The following is a 16,572-nucleotide window of genomic DNA, read 5'->3' as shown; positions in this document are numbered from 1 at the left end:
AGAGACGGCGCGACGTGTATATACAGAGACGGCGAGACGTGTATATACAGAGACGGCGAGACGTGTATATACAGAGACGGCGAGACGTGTATATACAGAGACGGCGAGACGTGTATATACAGAGCGAGCGTGACGTGTATATACAGAGACGGGGTGACGTGTATATACAGAGACGGCGTGACGTGTATATACAGAGAGTGTGTGACGTGTATATACAGAGACGGCGTGACGTGTATATACAGAGACGGCGCGACGTGTATATACAGAGACGGCGTGACGTGTATATACAGAGACGGCGTGACGTGTATATACAGAGACGGCGAGACGTGTATATACAGAGACGGCGAGACGTGTATATACAGAGCGAGCGTGACGTGTATATACAGAGACGGGGTGACGTGTATATACAGAGACGGCGCGACGTGTATATACAGAGACGGCGTGACGTGTATATACAGAGACGGCGTGACGTGTATATACAGAGACGGCGAGACGTGTATATACAGAGACGGCGCGACGTGTATATACAGAGACGGCGCGACGTGTATATACAGAGACGGCGCGACGTGTATATACAGAGACGGCGTGACGTGTATATACAGAGACGGCGTGACGTGTATATACAGAGACGGCGTGACGTGTACATACAGAGACGGCGTGACGTGTATATACAGAGACGGCGTGACGTGTACATACAGAGACGGCGTGACGTGTATATACAGAGACGGCGTGACGTGTATATACAGAGACGGCGTGACGTGTATATACAGAGACGGCGTGACGTGTATATACAGAGACGGCGTGACGTGTATATACAGAGACGGCGTGACGTGTATATACAGAGACGGCGTGACGTGTATATACAGAGACGGCGTGACGTGTATATACAGAGACGGCGTGACGTGTATATACAGAGACGGCGAGACATGTATATACAGAGTGCGTGACGTGTATATACAGAGAGTGCGTGACGTGTATATACAGAGACGGCGCGACGTGTATATACAGAGACGGCGTGACGTGTATATACAGAGACGGCGCGACGTGTATATACAGAGACGGCGAGACGTGTATATACAGAGACGGCGAGACGTGTATATACAGAGACAGCGTGATGTGTATATACAGAGCGAGCGTGACGTGTATATACAGTGACGGCGCAACGTGTATATACAGAGACGGCGCGACGTGTATATACAGAGAGCGTGACGTGTATATACAGAGATGGCGTGACGTGTATATACAGAGAGCGTGACGTGTATATACAGAGACGGCGAGACGTGTATATACAGAGAGCGTGACGTGTATATACAGAGATGGCGTGACGTGTATATACAGAGAGCGTGACGTGTATATACAGAGACGGCGTGACGTGTATATACAGAGACGGGGTGACCTGTATATACAGAGACAGCGCGACGTGTATATACAGAGACGGCATGACGTGTATATAGAGACGGCGCGACGTGTAGAGCATGTCACATACACACAGGGTGTGCAGCTCAGTTCCGTGTCATATTAACCCTTTCCCTCCCAGGTCAGCGGACACTGTAAGATGGTGCCTACTCTGGAGTATGGTTTTCTGGTGCAGGTGAGAGGTCAGAGGTCAGGTACTCCCGGTCTTTCTCTGCCTTTATCCCCCCCCCCCTCCTCTTGTAACTTTCCCCATCTTCACTCCCATCACCTCTATGCTGACGACACACAAATTTACCTTTCAACCCCTGACCTTACACCTGCTGTACAGACCAAAGTTTCTGAATGTCTCTCTGGAATATCATCCTGGATGGCCCTCCGCCGACTGAAACTTAACATGGCTAAAACAGAGCTCCTCATACTTCCTCCCAAACCTGGCCCTACTATCTCCTTCCACATTACTGTTGGAAATACGATCATTCACCCAGTAGCCCAAGCACGCTGCCTAGGGGTCACACTCGACTCCTCTCTCACATTCGCCCCTCACATTCAAAACGTTTCTAAAACTCGTCGCTTTTTCCTCCGCAATATAACAAAGATACGTCCGTTCCTCTGTTGCACGACTGCTAAAACTCTGACTCAGGCCCTCATTCTCTCCCGTCTCGATTACTGCAACCTCCTGCTGTCCGGCCTTCCTGCCTCACACCTGTCTCCCCTACAATCTATCCTAAACGCTGCTGCCAGAATCACTCTACTCTTTCCTAAATCTGTCTCCGCGTCTCCCCTCATGAAATCCCTCTCCTGGCTTCCGATCAAATCCCACATCTCACACTCCACTCTCCTCCTCACTTTTAAAGCTTTACACTCTTCTGCCCCTCCTTACATCTCTGCCCTAATTTCTCGTTATGCACCAGCCCGACTCTTGCGTTCTTCTCAAGGATGTCTTCTTTCTACCCCCTTTGTATCTAAAGCCCTCTCCCGCCTTAAACCTTTTTCACTGACTGCCCCACACCTCTGAAATGCCCTTCTCCTCAGTACCCGACTAGCACCCTCTCTATCCACCTTTAAGACCCAACTTAAGACACATTTGCTTAAAGAAGCATATGAATAGCACTGTGGATATTCTGAACACATGATACATAAAGCTTGGCCCCCTGCAGACGCACTTACTAGAATTCCCTCCTACAGTCTCTATACGTTCCCCTACCTACCAATTAGATTGTAAGCTCCTCGGAGCAGGGACTCCTCTTCCTTAATGTTACTCTTATGTCTGAAGCACTTATTCCCATGAAAGAAGAAAAAGGCAAAAACAGTGCACTGCCAGGGAGTCAGGTGGTGGAAAAATAAAAATCTATTTATTCAGTAGCACTCAACAAACATGACCCCAATAGGGTGAAACAAAACTCCTACGCGTTTCGGACCATAGGGGTCCTTTATCAAGGAGTATAAGGGGGTAGGGGCAAGGGATACCTTTATATACACCATCTAAATAACAAATAACCAATTACAAAATTCAAAATTGGCGCCAAAAACAGCCGTCATGCGTGTCAGCCCTGCGTGTCACGTCCATGAAAAACTGGATCGCGTCTGCTCGGGCAGCACCTCCTCGCAGACGCCAGATCGCGCTCTGGAAACCGTCCGAATTAGCATGGTGACGACCAGGTAGTGGGAGGAGGGAGTCCTCCAAAACAAACAACTGCAATTCTCAATAACATAAACAAACATACATTGGTCCATTAACTTCTCCTAACACCTAAAAAAATACATTATATATCTGGAGGAAAACGGATCTTATGATAACACAAACAAGTTAAAAAACATGAAGTGGAATATATAAAACTATATAATTATTCCACTCTTAATCATAAATCACCCATATGGGGTAAAAAGCAGGAAAAATAGGCGTTATGTTATTGAGAATTGCAGTTGTTTGTTTTGGAGGGATGGGATTATGGGACTTGGGCTAAGTTGTTTATGAACATATATTATGCTATATTTAGTGTATTCTGTTGTGTGGACAATGTCCCCCTTTAAGTATGCTTCATTTACATAGTGGCCATTTTTAATCAACCCTCTTGAGATTTATATGTGGGTTTGTGTTTTTCGGGGGGGGGGGGTGCGCCCCGTTGTGGAGTGGGTTCCTTGGTTGCTCTGCCGTTTGGGCTGGTTAGATGAGCACGGCAGCCTGGTCTCTGGTAGGCTGTTGTGCTGTCACTTAGCCACATCGGCGCACCTAGGCCCTCCCCTGTGGGTGGAGACTCCCTCCTCCCACTACCTAGTCGTCACCATGCTAATTCGGACGGTTTCCAGAGCGCGATCTGGCGTCTGCGAGGAGGTGCTGCCCGAGCATGCGCGATCCAGTTTTTCATGGACGTGACACGCAGGGCTGACACGCGTGACGTCAGACCGGCGCACGCCCGTTTTTGGCACCAATTTTCAATTTTGTAATTGGTTATTTGTTATTTAGATGGTGTATATAAAGGTATCCCTTGCCCCTACCCCCTTATACTCCTTGATAAAGGACCCCTATGGTCCGAAACGCGTAGGAGTTTTGTTTCACCCTATTGGGGTCATGTTTGTTGAGTGCTACTGAATAGATTTTTATTTTTCCACCACCTGACTCCCTGGCAGTGCACTGTTTTTGCCTTTTTCTTCTCTCGCTGGACTACTTATTGCAGACTGCACGCCATTTGGATGCACCAAGCAGGACTTTCAAGGACAGATGGAGTGGGTAAGATTTATTGCATTATTTATTGTGATCTCTATAGATGAGTACTATTAATTACACCGCGAGGTCTCCAATGAGGTCACTTTAGGGTGCTTTTTAGCACTCCTATTTGTTACCTTCAGGAGACGGGTGTTTTAGTGACTCACGCATCACAGTTTATCTTTATACCCACTCCGTCATTCATTCTGCCCGTCAGTCCTGCTCAGTGATTAGGGACACTTATTTTTGAGGTTCCACCATCTCTGGAGCACCCATTTCTCCATATACACGTATTCCCATGACCTGTTATTTATATTATTTGTTATTTATATGATTACAACATGTATTACTACTGTGAAGCGCTATGTATATTTATGGCGCTATATAAATAAAGACATACTACTACTACTGTTAAAGCTGCAGACCGAGCAATATCCCACACGTGTGTTTTTGTTTAATAAATCAGTTCTGTACTATAAGAAAATACTTTTAGCATTGATTTTTTTTTTTAAACAACTCTGAAAGACACTTTTCATGTGTTCTAATGTAACAAGCATTTGTTGTTTCTATTGCAACCATTTACAAAGTCACATCTCCTTCCTCTTCTGAAACAGGCTCTGGCACACCCCTTTTTGAGCCCTGCCCTCTCTCTAGCAGTGCACCAATTGTATCTAGTGACTTCCTGGTCACATGATCATCCCCACAGAACTTTGCATCTTTGGTCCTCTTCTGCTGCACTGACAGCCATTCAGTGAACCCCCGAGCTGAATCTTCGCTGATTGATCACAGGAGAACGGATCGATCGGCAACTTAGCTAATTCCTTATCATTGTGCGGATTGTATTGATGCACATATTAAAGGGGAAATAAATAAAATTAAAATAAAAACCGTTAGCTGGGACAGTTGCTTTAATCCCCTCTCACTCCTCTTTCTCTCTCCCCCTAATCTTTCTTTTCCTCCCTCCTCTCTACCCCCATTCTCTCTCCCCCTCCTCTCTCCCCCTCCACATCCTCTCTCCCCTCCACTTCCTCTCTCCCCCTCCACTTCCTATCTCCCCCTCCACATCCTCTCTCCCCCTCCACATCCTCTCTCCCCCTCCACATCCTCTCTCCCCCTCCACTTCCTCTCCCCCCCTCCACTTCCTCTCTCCCCCTCCACTTCCTCTCTCCCCCTCCTCTCTCTTCATCTCTCCCCCCCTCTTCCTCTCTCCCCCTCCTCTTCATCTCTCCCCCTCCTGTTCCTCTCTCTCCCCTCCTCCTCCTCTCTCCCCCTACTCTCTTTCTCTCACCCACCTCGCTCTTTCTCTCCACTCTTCGCTCTCACTCTCTCTCTCTCTCTCTCTCTCTCCCCCTTCACTCTCTTTCTCCCCCTCAATCTCCCTCACTCCCACTCCCTCCCCCTCACTCTCTCCCTCCCCCTCCCTTCCTCTCTCTCCCTCCCTCTCACTCTATCCCCCTCACTCTCTCTCCCTTCCCCTCACTCTCTCTCCCTTCCCCTCACTCTCTCTCTCTCTCCCCCTTCATCTCTCCCTCACTCTCTCTCCCCCCTCTCACTCTCTCCCCCCCCCTCTCACTCTCTACCTCCCCCTCACTCTCTCCCTCCCCCTCACTCTCCCTCCCCCTCACTCTCTCCCCCCCCCTCACTCTCTCACTCTCTCTCCCTCCCCCTCACTCTCTCCCTCCCCCTCACTCCCTCTCCCTCCTCCTCTCCCCTCAGATTATGAAGTATGCAGAACAGCGTCTCCCCACACTCAATGAGTATTGTGTGGTGTGTGATGAGCAACATGTCTTCCAGAACGCCTCCATGCTAAAGGTGAGTGTGTGAGTGTGTGAGTGTGTGAGTGTGTGAGTGTGTGAGTGTGTGAGTGTGTGCAGTGTGTGCGTGTGTGTGTGCGTGTGCGAGTGTACATGTGTGCACTGTCTCTCCTCTCATCTCTCCCTACCTTCTCTCCCCACTCTCCCTCTCTCTGCTCTCTATAACCCTCTCTGCTCTCTCCCTGCTCTCTCTTTCCCTCTCTCTCCACACGCTCTCTCCACACTCTCTTCCTTGCCTCTCTCTCTCCCCTTCCTCTCGCCGCTCCCTCCCTCCCTTTTCTCTCTGTTCTCCCTCTCTCTCCTTTGCTCCCTCTCCCCGCTCTCTTTCCCCTCTCTCTCCCCCTCTCCTCTCCCGCTCTCTCTCCCGGCTTTTCCTCTCCCTCTCGCTCTCCTCCCCGCTCTCCCTCCCTCTCGCGCTCTCTCCCTCCCTCTCACGCTCTCTCCCTCCCTCTCGCGCTCTCTCCCTCCCTCTCGCGCTCTCTCCCTCCCTCTCGCGCTCTCTCCCTCCCGCGCTCTCTCCCTCCATCTCGCGCGTCTCTCTCTCCCTCTCTCTCCCTCCCTCGCGCTCTCTCTCTCCCTTTCGCGCTCTCTCTCCCTCTCGCGCTCTCTCTCTCCCTCTCACTCCCTCTCTCTCCCTCTCTCTCCCTCCCTCTCGCTCTCTCCGTCCCTCTCTCTCGCAGCCGGCAGTCTGCACCAGGGAGCTGTGTGTCTTCTCGTTTTACACTCTGGGGGTGATGTCCGGAGCGGCAGAGGAAGTGGCGACTGGAGCAGAGGTAAAGAGACATCCCCCAGTGCGGCATCCCCCCAGTGAGACACCCCCCAGTGAGACATCCCCCAGTGCGGCATCCCCCCAGTGAGACACCCCCCAGTGAGACACCCCCCAGTGAGACACCCCCCAGTGAGACATCCCCCCCAGTGAGACATCCCCCCCAGTGAGACATCCCCCCCAGTGAGACACCCCCCCCAGTGCGGCATCCCCTAGTGCAGCATCCCCCAGTGAGGCATCCCCCAGTGCGGCATCCCCCAGTGCGGCATCCCCCAGTGCGGCATCCCCCAGTGCGGCATCCCCCAGTGCGGCATCCCCCAGTGCGGCATCCCCCAGTGCGGCATCCCCCAGTGCGGCATCCCCCAGTGAGACATCCCCCAGTGCGGCATCCCCCAGTGCGGCATCCCCCAGTGCGGCATCCCCCAGTGCGGCATCCCCCAGTGAGACATCCCCCAGTGAGACATCCCCCAGTGAGACATCCCCCAGTGAGACATCCCCCAGTGAGACATCCCCCAGTGAGACATCCCCCAGTGCGGCATCCCCCAGTGAGACATCCCCCAGTGCGGCATCCCCCAGTGAGACATCCCCCAGTGCGGCATCCCCCAGTGAGACACCCCCCAGTGCGGCATCCCCCAGTGAGACATCCCCCAGTGAGATACCCCCCAGTGAGACACCCCCCAGTGAGACATAATCAATGAGACATCCTCACGGTGGTGGGATTGTGTGTGTGCATGTTACAGGCGTGTTCTCCCCGTGTCTCCCACAGGTGGAAGCATTGTGTGTGTGCATGTTACAGGCGTGTTCTCCCCGTGTCTCCCACAGGTGGTAGCATTGTGTGTGCACACATGTTACGGGCGTGTTCTCCCCGTGTTTCCCAGATGTGATGGGGTTGCGTGTGTGCATGTTATAGGCGTATTCTCCCTGTGTCTCCTACAGGTGGTAGGATTGCATATATGCATGTTACAGGCGTGTTCTCGCCGTGTCTCCCACAGGTGGTAGGATTGTGTGTGTGTGCATGTTACAGGCGTGTTCTCCCCATGTCTCCCACAGGTGGTGGGATTGTGTGTGCGTGCATGTTACAGGCGTGTTCTCCCCGTGTCTCCCACAGGTGGTAGGATTGTGTGTGTTCATGCTACAGGCGTGTTCTCCCCGTGTCTCCCACAGGTGGTGGGATTGTGTGTGTGTGCATGTTACAGGCGTGTTCTCCCCGTGTCTCTCACAGGTAGTGGGATTGTGTGTGTGCATGTTACAGGCGTGTCCTCCCGTGTCTCCCACAGGTGGTAGGATTGTGTGTGTTCATGCTACAGGCGTGTTCTCCACGTGTCTCCCACAGGTGGTAGGATTGTGTGTGTTCATGCTACAGGCGTGTTCTCCACGTGTCTCCCACAGGTGGTGGGATTGTGTGTGTGCATGTTACAGGCGTGTTCTCCACGTGTCTCCCACAGGTGGTAGGATTGTGTGTGTTCATGCTTCAGGCGTGTTCTCCACGTGTCTCCCACAGGTGGTAGGCCTGTTGGTTGCTATGTGTCGGGCTGCGCTGGAGTCACCACGGAAAAGTATCATTTTTGAGCCGTACCCCTCAGTGGTGGATCCGAACGACCCCAAAACACTGGCCTTTAACCCCAAGGTAACCCCAAGGATCGCACGATTCTGAACTGTCACCTCTCGCTTACTGCAGTGATCTATAATGGCCTTCTCAGGGGCTGACCTCTAACCCCATGGTAACCCCAGGGAGGACAACACGCCAACCTTTAACCGGCAGGTGTGCTGACCTTTAACCCCCAAAGTAATGCCAAATAATGACCGGTTGATGCTGACCTATAACCCAAATAAATTACCTGAATGAGCAACGTTTACATGCATGAACTGTGCATGTATGTGTGTGTGTATGTGTATGTATATGTATATATATTGCCAATAAAGAATATCACTTGTGAGCACATTCACATGTCTTACACAAGTCAGCAACCCTGCCTTTCACCATTATCACCTCACATACAGTGCTCCCACACAGCAAGGGATTCTGGGAAATGACATGCAAATGAGCACACAATGAATCACCTTTTGCCTGGAATATTAAATGGGCTCCATGTGAATGGATATTCCAGGCAAAAGGTGACACATTGTGTGCTCATTTGCATGTCATTTCCCAGAATCCCTTGCTGCAGTGGAAGCACTGTATGCGCAGTGATAATGGTGAAAGGCAGGGTTGCTGACTTGTGTAACACATGTGAATGTGCTCACAAGTGATATTCTTCATTGGCTATACAGTATGCTAACGGTGGAGGTTTTTTGTTGTCTTTTTCACCCACCATAACATCAAATGTGATATATATATATATATATATTCACACACACACACACACACACACACACACACACACACACACACACACACACACACACACACACACACACACACGCGCGCGCGCAGACACACACACACACACACGCGCGCGCGCGCAGACACACACACACACACACACACACACTGTCACACACACACACACACACACACACACACACGCGCGCGCGCAGACACACACACACACACACACACACACACTCTCTAACACCTCCTGTTTACTTCACCGCAGAAGAAGAATTACGAGCGTCTTCAGAAAGCCTTAGACAGTGTCATGTCCATACGCGAGATGACCCAGGTAACCCGGGGAGGTGGAAGGGGGCAACGGTAGTGCCACAGGGGGGGTCAACGGGGCAAGTTGGTAACAAGGTGTTATTTTCCAGGGATCCTATCTAGACATAAAGAAGCAGATGGACAAATTGGATCCACTGGCCCACCCCCTGCTGCAGTGGTACGGTTCATTCTATATGCTATATATTGTACTACACCCCCTCCCAGTGCAGTGGTATGGTCCGGACTACACGTTTATTATAAATACTACTCCCCCTCCCAGTGCAGTGGTATGGTCCGGACTACACGTTTATTAGAAATACTACTCCCCCTCCCAGTGCAGTGGTATGGTCCGGACTACACGTTTATTATAAATACTACTCCCCCTCCCAGTGCAGTGGTATGGTCCGGACTACACGTTTATTAGAAATACTACTCCCCCTCCCAATGCAGTGGTATGGTCCGGACTACACGTTTATTAGAAATACTACTCCCCCTCCCAATGCAGTGGTATGGTCCGGACTACACGTTTATTATAAATACTACTCCCCCTCCCAATGCAGTGGTATGGTCCGGACTATTTTATAAATACTACTCCCCCTCCCAGTGCAGTGGTATGGTCCGGACTACACGTTTATTATAAATACTACTCCCCCTCCCAGTGCAGTGGTATGGTCCGGACTATTTTATAAATACTACTCCCCCTCCCAGTGCAGTGGTATGGTCCGGACTACACGTTTATTAGAAATACTACTCCCCCTCCCAGTGCAGTGGTATGGTCCGGACTACACGTTTATTAGAAAAACTACTCCCCCTCCCAATGCAGTGGTATGGTCCGGACTACACGTTTATTATAAAAACTACTCCCCCTCCCAGTGCAGTGGTATGGTCCGGACTACACGCTTATTATAAAAACTACTCCCCCTCCCAGTGCAGTGGTATGGTCCGGACTACACGCTTATTATAAAAACTACTCCCCCTCCCAGTGCAGTGGTATGGTCCGGACTACACGTTTATTAGAAATACTACTCCCCCTCCCAATGCAGTGGTATGGTCCGGACTACACGCTTATTATAAATACTACTCCCCCTCCCAATGCAGTGGTATGGTCCGGACTATATTATAAATACTACACCCCATCCCGGTGCAGTGGTACGGCCCGGAATATATTATATATACTAACAAAGGTGATGTTCCCAGCACTCAATATGAATAAAACGAAAAAACAGGTATTGATTGGATTACTGGCATTAGCAGTGTAAGCTTGTGTGGACACATTGACATTATCAATTAGTGTTCCTCTTTTTATATTTCCCTGTCTATGGAAGTACAACTTTATGTTGTTCTGTTTTGTACATGATTACAGTACAGACGGGAGGGAGATATTTGTGGTATGGTATGAAGGGATGTACCGCAGGTTCCTTTTTTAAGGATCTGTGGGAATGGGCATCCTGCCCCGAAACGTTGCCCCCCTTTTCTTCATCACATCTTATCTTTTATTGTCACTACTTTATCCCCCTTGTGTTTCCCCTTGTTTTCCCTCTCCCACCTCCCAACCCTCACGCCATTTTTTGGCTTGTTGTAGCATCCTTCGGATTGTATACGTTATATTGTGTATTTCTTTTCAATACAATTGATATTTTTTGGCATATTCCAGTGGTTTTTTTTCTCGTTTTATTCATATTGAGTGCTGGGAACATCTCCTTTGTTTCTCTATCGCTTTGGGAGGGTTAAGGGTCCCTCCTGTCGTTCCCGTGCACCACACATTATATACCTTAAACTTTACCTCAGGAGTTCTGTCTGTAACACCTACAACACCCCGACTCACTGCAGGGGTACAGTCCTGTCTCGATTATATATAATAATTTACATTACGACATTTGTCTTTTGTTGTATTATATATAGCACACCCCCTCCCAATACATTTGTACGGTCTGGTCTATATTATATAAACTACACCCCTGCTCAATGCAGTGGTACGGTCTGGTCTATATTATACATACTAAACCCCCTCCCCAAGCAGTGTCCGGTCTTTATTATATTATTACATCCCTCCAGTGGTGGTACCGTTCGCTCTATATTATATATACTAGGATCCCTCCCAGTGCAGTGGTACGATCTGGTCTGTATTATCTATACTATACCCCCTCCAAGTGCAGTGATATGGCCCGGTCTATATTATATATACTGCACCACTCCAATGCAGTGGTACAGTCTATATTAAATATACTACTCACCCTCCCAGTGTAATGATATGGTCCCGACTATATTTTATATATATTACACCCCTCCCAGTGCAGTGGTATGGTCTTTATTATATATACTATACCCCCTTCCCTCCTCTCTCTCTGTAGGATCATTTCCAGTAACCGGTCCCACATTGTCAACTGCCACTCAGCAGGGTAAGTAATATACTCCCATCACCCCCACTGTGTATTAATAGGAGTTATAGGGAGGGGTTATATGAAGTAATAGGAGGAGTTAAAGAGAGCGGTTATATGGAGTAATAGGAGGAGTTATAGGGGGCGGTTATATGGGGTAATGGGACGAGTTAAAGAGAGTGGTTATATGAGGTAATAGGAGGAGTTATAGGGAGAGGTTATATGGGGTAATAGGAGGCGTTATAGGGAGTGGTTATATGGGGGAATATGAGGAGTTATAGGGAGAGGTTATATGGGGTAATAGGAGGAGTTATAGGGAGTGGTTATATGGTGGAATAAGAGGAGTTATAGGGAGGGGTTATATGGAGTAATGAGAGGAGTTATAGGGAGCGGTTATATGGAGTAATAGGAGGAGTTATAGGGAGCGGTTATATGGGGGAATAGGAGGAGTTATAGGAAGTGGTTATATGGGGGAATAGGAGGAGTTATAGGGAGGGGTTATATGAGGTAATAGGAGGAGTTATAGGGAGCGGTTATATGGGGTAATAGGAGGAGTTAAAGGGAGCGGTTATATGGGGTAATAGGAGGAGTTATAGGGAGCGGGTATATGGGGTAATAGGAGGAGTTATAGGGAGAGGTTATATGGGGTAATAGGATGAGTTATAGGGAGAGGTTATATGAGGTAATAGGAGGAGTTATAGGGAGAGGTTATATGGGGTAATAGGGGGAGTTAAAGGGAGCGGTTATATGGGGTAATAGGAGGAGTTATAGGGAGCGGGTATATGGGGCAATAGGAGGAGCTATGGGGCTGCTCTAGCAGTGAAGGGCTTATTAGTTTGCTTTATACACTGATCCCTTTATACAGTACCACTACAAAATTGTACAGGGTATATACAGGATTAATATGCTGCATGGATTTTTCCTCTCCTTCCCCCCCTCTCTCTCTTCCTCCCCTTCCTATCTCTGCCCCCCCTGTCTCTCTTCCCCTTTATCTCCTTCCCTCCTCCTCACTTGTTCCCCCACATTTCCCTTTGCCCCCCTTCACTCTCCCCCACCCGCTCTGTACTATGTCCCCCCACTTTCTCTTTTCCACCTTCTATTTCTCCTCCCCTCTCTCTGCTCCCACCCTCTCCTCTTTCCCCTCCTTTCTCTCCCCCTTCCTCCCCCTTGGTCTCTCCCCCCACCTCCCCTGGTTCTCTCTCCCCCTCCCTCCCACTCCCTCCACCTGTCTCTTTCTCTCTCCTCCCTCCGTTCTCTCTCTCTCTCCCCCCCTCCCGGGTTCCCCTCTCCCCCTCCTTCGGCCTGCCTCGGTCTCTCTCTCTCTCCCCCCCCCGGGTCTCTCTCCCCCCCCCCCTCTCTGAGTCTCTCCCCTCCCTCCCCGTCTCTCTCCCCCCCTCCCTCCATTTTATCCCTCTCCCCCCCTTCCCGGGTTCCTCTCTCTCCCTCCCTCTGTCTCCCTTCCTCCACCCGGTCTCTCTCCCTCTCGGTCTCTCCCCCCCCCCCCAATTCCTGGATCTCTCTCTCCCTCCGGTCTCTCTCCCCCTCGGTCTCTCTCCCCCTCGGTCTCTCTCCCCCTCTGTCTCTCTCCCCCTCTGTCTCTCTCCCCCTCTGTCTCTCTCCCCCTCGGTCTCTCTCCCCCTCGGTCTCTCTCTCCCTCGGTCTCTCTCTCCCTCGGTCTCTCTCTCCCTCGGTCTCTCTCTCCCTCTGTCTCTCTCTCCCTCTGTCTCTCTCTCCCTCTGTCTCTCTCTCCCTCTATCTCTCTCTCCCTCTATCTCTCCCCCCGATCTCTCTCCCCCTCCCTCCCCCCGGTCTCTCTCCCCCTCCCTACCCCTCGGTCTCTCTCCCCCCTCCCTCCCCCTCGGTCTCTCTCCCCCCTCCCTCCCCCTCGGTCTCTCTCCCCCCTCCCTCCCCCTTGGTCTCTCTCCCTCCCCCGTCTCTCTCTCCCCCCCCCCACCCCTTCCTGGATCTCTCTCCCTCCCCCGTCTCTCTCTCCCCCCCCCCCCACCCCTTCCTGGATCTCTCCCCCTCCCCCCGGTCTCTCTCCCCCTTGGTCTCTCTCTCTCCCTCTCGGTCTCTCTCTCCCCCTCCCTCCCCCGGTAGCAGCTGAAGTTCATGCACACCTCTCACCAGTTCCTCCTGCTCAGCAGCCCCCCCGCAAAGGAGGCGCGATTCCGCACCGCCAAGAAGCTCTACGGCAGCACCTTCGCCTTTCAGTGAGAGGGGGGGAGGGCGGAGGGGATGGGGGCAGGGGAGGAATAAGGGGCACAGGGTGACTGAGAAATGGGGGAGAAGAGGAGTAGGGGTGGAGAAGAGGAGTGGGGGTTGGATAGGAGGAATGAGGAGAGGAGGAATGGAGGAGCGGGGGGAGGGATAAGGAGGGCAGAGTCTGCTCGGGGTATTACAGAGCTGAGGTACAGAACTGCCCCTCTCTGAAGTGTCCAGCAGTACTGGGGCAGTTACTTACCTGCTCAGCAGCTAATTGTACCACTGTTAGAAGGATAATTACCCCTCTCATAGGAAGGTAATTGCCCCGTTAGTGAGTAATTGCCCCGTTCGTGAGTAATTGCCTTTCTTATGGGTGCATAACTCTCCCAGGTAATTACCCTCGGAGGGGTGGATTATTTGCCTTTTTCGGGAGAGAGGGAAGTTGTTCCTATTTACTCATCTCAAGGATATATTACTGCCCCCTCTCTCTCGCCAGCGGCTCTCATATTGAGAACTGGCACTCCATCCTCCGTAACGGGCTGGTGAATGCATCCTACACCAAACTACAGGTGAGTGTGAGTGAGGGGCGAGTGTGAGTGAGGGGCGAGTGTGAGTGAGGGGCGAGTGTGAGTGAGGGGCGAGTGTGAGTGATGGGTGAGTGTGAGTGAGGGGTGAGTATGAGTGAGGGGTGAGTATGAGTGATGGGTGAGTGTGAGTGAGGGTGAGAGTGAGTGGGGGTGAGTGAGGGGTGAGTTTGAGTGAGGGGTGAGTGTGGTGTGCGGGGTTAATGTGAGTGAGGGTTAATGTGAGTGAGGGGTAAGTATGGTGTGAGGGGTGAGTGAGGGTTAATGTGAGTGAGGAGTAAGTATGGTGTGAGGGGTGAGTGAGGGGTAAGTGTGCTGTGAAGGGTGAGTGACCAGAGGTGAGCAGTCTCTCTGCATGTCTCTGCGTGTACGGAGCAGTCTCTGCATGTCTCTGCGTGTACAGAGCAGTCCCTTTGCATGTCTCTGCGTGTACGAAGCAGTCTCTCTGCGTGTCTCTCTGTCCCCTCTCTATGACGGTCTCGCTCTCTCTTCACAAGCTGCATGGAGCAGCCTACGGGAAGGGGATTTACTTGAGCCCAATTTCCAGTATTTCCTTTGGATACTCAGGTAAGGGCGTATTGGTAAATACATACCTGGTATACAGCGTGTACAATGGTTGTGTCATAGCGTCGGCCTGGGTTTACCATCATCATCATCATAATCATCATCATTATCTTCAGCCCTCGTAGGCCCACTGCTGGATGAGGTCTCCCCAATGATCTCCCAGGTTCTGCGGTTACAGCCTCTCGTCTCCACGTTGCTCCAACACATTTTATTTCATCCTCTCAGCTTACTTTTGTTCGTCGTCTTGGTCTTCTAACCTCTCTCGGAATCCAATTGTGTACCATCTTTGTCCAACAACGGTCATTTCTTCTTGCGATATGTCCGGCCCATCGCCATTTTAATTTCTTCCCCCGTGTGATGATGTCACAGACTTTTGTTTGGTTTCGAACCCATTCATTCTTTTTCCTGTCCCTTCGGGTAATACCCAGCATGCATCTCTCTTAATACTTATTTAGGTAATATCCAGCATGCATCTCTCCATACTTCTTTGGGTAATACCCAGCATGCATCTCTTTATACTTCTTTGGGTAATACCCAGCATGCATCTATCCATACTAATTTGGGTAAAACCCAGCATGCATCTCTTTATACTTCTTTGGGTAATACCCAGCATGCATCTCTTTATACTTCTTTGGGTAATACCCAGCATGCATCTCTTTATACTTCTTTGGCTAATTTCCCAACATGCGTCGCTCCATACGTCTTTGTGTAATACCCAGCAAGCATCTCTCCATACTTGTGGAAAATGGCTAAAGCGCTCAAATGCAGGTGCAATGAATAAAATAAGCCAAACCACTAAACCAGGGTACTAATAAGAATAATATAGTACTTAATGTGCACTAGTATGGGTACTATCCTCCTGAAGACAGGTGGTAGATGGTACAAGCCCACTCACCCTCAGTCTCATCGACAGGTTCCCCTGAAAATAAGCAATACTCACATCCTGGTAGTAGGTAGGCAGGCTGTGCAGCTACAATTATGCAATAACAGGAAAAGGGAGACCAAAAATCTCTCCATACTTGGAATTATCTGAAGCTTCTGAATGATCTTTGCATTTAGGGTCCAAGTCTCACATCCGTACGTGAGCACGGGCAGGATACACGGGCCTAACACTTTCCTCTTTGAAAGATTGTCTTGTTCCAATTATGCTCCATGCCATCTCCATTCTCCTGTTGCTTTTCTACCCGTTCCCAGCCATTGTTACTTGCCCACCAAGGTAGGCTTAAGGGCCTATTCTAGAAGCTCCGAAGTGTGTCCGGCCGTGTCTGCAGAGCCGTTTCCGATAGGATTGTCACGCTTTACTATTCTCTCAGCCCTTCTTGCTTGTTCAATCCGTGTGGAAACGGCTTTTTTTTTTTACAAGCGGTTTGACTACGGCTTTGCCAATCCCACCTCAGGGGCGGCGATATTGGGATCGCGAGTTCCATGCAGGGCCTGAAATCTGGGTTTGGCTGAGAGAGCAAAAGTCATCAGCCGGACTGGGGATGGAGATGGCCCCACCTC

General features: G+C 50.5%; 1 protein-coding gene across 1 annotated transcript in view; it reads left to right on the top strand.

The window, feature by feature from the left end:
* PARP6 (poly(ADP-ribose) polymerase family member 6) overlaps positions 1 to 16,572 on the top strand; it is a 99,840-nt gene that overhangs the window by 61,069 nt on the left and 22,199 nt on the right. Inside the window, 11 exon segments of the mRNA XM_075576031.1 lie at positions 1,538 to 1,591; positions 5,837 to 5,932; positions 6,615 to 6,707; positions 8,202 to 8,327; positions 9,298 to 9,363; positions 9,449 to 9,516; positions 11,690 to 11,718; positions 11,721 to 11,737; positions 13,817 to 13,929; positions 14,418 to 14,490; positions 15,003 to 15,072. Of these exon segments, the coding sequence (XP_075432146.1) occupies positions 1,538 to 1,591; positions 5,837 to 5,932; positions 6,615 to 6,707; positions 8,202 to 8,327; positions 9,298 to 9,363; positions 9,449 to 9,516; positions 11,690 to 11,718; positions 11,721 to 11,737; positions 13,817 to 13,929; positions 14,418 to 14,490; positions 15,003 to 15,072 (805 nt within the window).

Source organism: Ascaphus truei, chromosome 18 (assembly GCF_040206685.1).
Source record: "Ascaphus truei isolate aAscTru1 chromosome 18, aAscTru1.hap1, whole genome shotgun sequence".
Classification (NCBI taxonomy): Eukaryota; Metazoa; Chordata; class Amphibia; order Anura; family Ascaphidae; genus Ascaphus; species Ascaphus truei.
The sequence above is the reverse complement of the archived record's forward strand: the minus strand, read 5'-3'. Positions and strand labels throughout refer to the sequence as shown.